The 3,243-nt window shown below is 35.2% G+C and overlaps 1 protein-coding gene across 1 annotated transcript in view; it reads left to right on the forward strand.

The window, feature by feature from the left end:
- LOC106875361 (uncharacterized) overlaps window positions 1-3,243 on the forward strand; it is a 142,593-nt gene that overhangs the window by 91,837 nt on the left and 47,513 nt on the right. The window contains exon 33 of the mRNA XM_052966732.1: window positions 2,513-2,673. Within this exon, the coding sequence (XP_052822692.1) occupies window positions 2,513-2,673 (161 nt within the window). The remainder of the gene's footprint in view (window positions 1-2,512; window positions 2,674-3,243) is intronic.

Raw genomic sequence — 3,243 nt, forward strand, 5'->3', positions numbered from 1 at the left:
AAGTAAAAGTGTTTTAAAAAAGATTGTTAAATTTCAGATTAACACCCGTACGATTTTCACTACAGTGTTAGGTAGGTAATGATGCGGGTGTTAATCTCAAGATTTTCGAAAAGATTTTCGAAAAAAAAACTCACAGTTTGTAGGGAATAAATGTTTGTTGATCGTATTTGAGAAAGATGTCTCGATGGTGAAGGACGGTGTTAGAAATGGAAAGTAAACTTATAATTCCCGCCAATTAGAATGAGGTCATTGGTAACCATAGGTACATATATATGTGTGTATTTATGTATGATTGGTAGTGTGTCTGTTTATTTGACTCTCACTCTCCTTCGTTTGTCTGACATTACAGTATCGAAATGTGATTTGATACTGAAATAGTTTCTTTTTCTCCTTTCTTTCTTTTTGTATTTGTTGTTGGATTTTTCGTAAAGGTTCATAACAGAAAGTAGGAGTTGAAAGGATTTGTATTAGAAAGAGGAAATTAGATTTTATTAGGGAGAAAATGTTTACTCGTGTAGTTTTATGGATTATATTCGTTATTAGGAAATTTTTGGAGTGAAAAAATGACGCAGTGACCTAACAAATTGTATTTAGAATATTAATTGCGATTGTTTAATCGAAGAAATTTGGAATTGTGTAAATGTATGAATTTTAAACATACACACACAGAGAGAAAATTTGCCTTTTATAGTATAGATACATGTTATATGGATGTCGTTAAATCCAACCGGTATCGCTATTTAAATTAGATTTTCAAGAGCCATTTCCTCCCCCGACGGTATCATTAGCCCGTCCATACATTTGATTTTGCCTCTCTTCAAGACTAACACACTTTCTCAATCCGAACTCCATTCCGATATCAGCACTGAAGGTATACACCGTATCAATGAGGGAACTGACTTGTTTCATCTTTACCATAAAGTTTGGGGTCATCCATGAATAACAAAGGGTCGACTTTTTGATGGCGACTTTTGAAAGCATACCCAGCTTTTGCTTTGCTCAAAATCAGTGTTAGTGGTATCAAGCACAGTACAAAGATCAATGGGGACAGGCAGTCCCCTTGGAAGATGCCCCTTCTAATTTCTAATGTCCCTAAGCTTCTTCCGTATGCTATCAGATCCATTCTCCAATTCGCCATACTTTTTCCAAGTAATAGCTCAACATTCGATGCAATACCAAATGGGTTCATATACTCGATAATCCAAGAATGTGGGATCATATCGTACGCCTTACGATAGTCGATCCATGACATGGCTAAGTTACTTTTCCTCCCCTTGCAGTCTCTAAATACAGTTTTGTCTCTCAGGAGTTGATTTGCTCATGTGGCAGGACTCCATTTTTTTCCAGTTGTTCGTGCATTGACTCTGCGAGTATTCCAGTCAGTAACTTCCACATAAGTGACAAACAGGATATCGGCCTGTAATTGTCTACCGTATTGCGTTTTTCGATGTTTTTCAAGCACACCACTGCCCTACCCAATGTCAACCACTCTAGTATTACTTGGTCGGCATTTAACAAGGTGTTGAGTTGCGCAGCTATTCGTGCATGGCATTCCCCAAATCTTTTGATCCGGTAGCCTTGAACTCCATCTGGTCCCGGGCCTTCCAGTTGCTAAATTTTTGCTGATTCCCTTCACTTCCCTAACTGAAATGACTAGTTCTGTCTGTTTTGGACAGACTGCTGTTTGTTTCAGCTCTTGCAACCATTCAGCATCCTTCTTGTGCTCCTTGTCTTTGCTCCAGATGTCACTCCAAAATCTTTGACTTTCGATGTTATCTGGTATCAACTTTTCATCTGTACACTCTCCATTTATTTCTTTATAGAATCTCTTCTGATCTACTCTGAATAACCTATTCTGGTGGTAACCCTTCATTCTTTCGTTGTATCTTGCCATCTTTGCTTTGTAGTTTATTGTGATGCTCTTATTTTTACTGTATTGAAAGTGTTTTACGTAGGATGTGGGCAGTGCCTAGTAATTATTATTATTATTATTATTATTATTATTGTTATTATTATTACTACTACTACTACTACTATTATTATTGTTGTTATTACTACTACTACTACTACTACTACTACTACTACTACTACTATTATTATTATTATTGTTATTACTACTACTACTATTATTGTTATTATTATTATTATTATTATTATTATTATTATTATTATTATTATTATTATTATTATTATTATTATTATCATCATTATCATTATTATTATTGTTCTAACTACATCAAAGCTAGCTGGATGATAGATAAGTTGATAAACAGGTCCTTTACTTTTGAGAACTGCATGTTTTCTCTTGAAACTAATAATTCGAAATGTTCCGAACAAGGCCAAATACGAATTTTATATAGAATTAAAAATCTGAAATGTTGCAGTTGATATCAAAACTAGATTTTGTGCTAAACTTATAGAGAATTTACCAGTATCCGTGATTCTACAATCAATAATAGATATCTATTAATAATTATTTTTATGTTATTAATCCAAAATTCGTTGTTCATAGGTTGTGTAATTGTGACAGCTCTGATTCGGAATGGAAAGCCGATGCAGGTGTAATTTCTATAAAAGACGATCTACCTGTCAGACAACTCTTTGCTTCACAACCTTCGCATGCAGAGACTAAATTGACAATTGGAAAAATATATTGCGCTGACAAACAAATAAGTAAGTTTTGAATTATAACTTTTAAATAGAAAAGTATGTGTATGGAAGTGTGTGCGTGGAAGTGTGTGTGTGTTAAGGATATTCTCAAGCAAGTTCAAGAAAACAATAGAACTGCCCTTGTGTCTGATAAATTTTGGTTGAGTGATAAATTTAGATTGTCAGGTGCCAGTAGCTTGAAGTTCAAAGACTGTAGTCTACAGAGTCACCCTCACAACACTGGGTGGCATCACAAGACACTACACGAGCATGACGGCCATTGATTTTTAATGTAAGGAATATACAGCTCATATACTCCCTCACGTGCAGGGATACGAAAACTTCCGTCCCGCGTTACCGGGAGACTCCGCAATCATTAGAATGATTTCCCAACTTCAAATAGAATATCGTTGACAGTCTCATCTCTACTTACCTGCAACTCGCAATTGCTAGTTCTTCCCTTTTTGGAAACTACACATATTCTATAGTTTTGGAAACTATACATATTCACGTATTGAGACTGAACTTGAAACCATGTGGTTGGGAAGCAAGCTTATTACCGCACAGTCACGCCTGTACATATATATATATATA

This window comes from Octopus bimaculoides, chromosome 3, assembly GCF_001194135.2.
Source record: "Octopus bimaculoides isolate UCB-OBI-ISO-001 chromosome 3, ASM119413v2, whole genome shotgun sequence".
NCBI classification, from domain to species: Eukaryota; Metazoa; Mollusca; class Cephalopoda; order Octopoda; family Octopodidae; genus Octopus; species Octopus bimaculoides.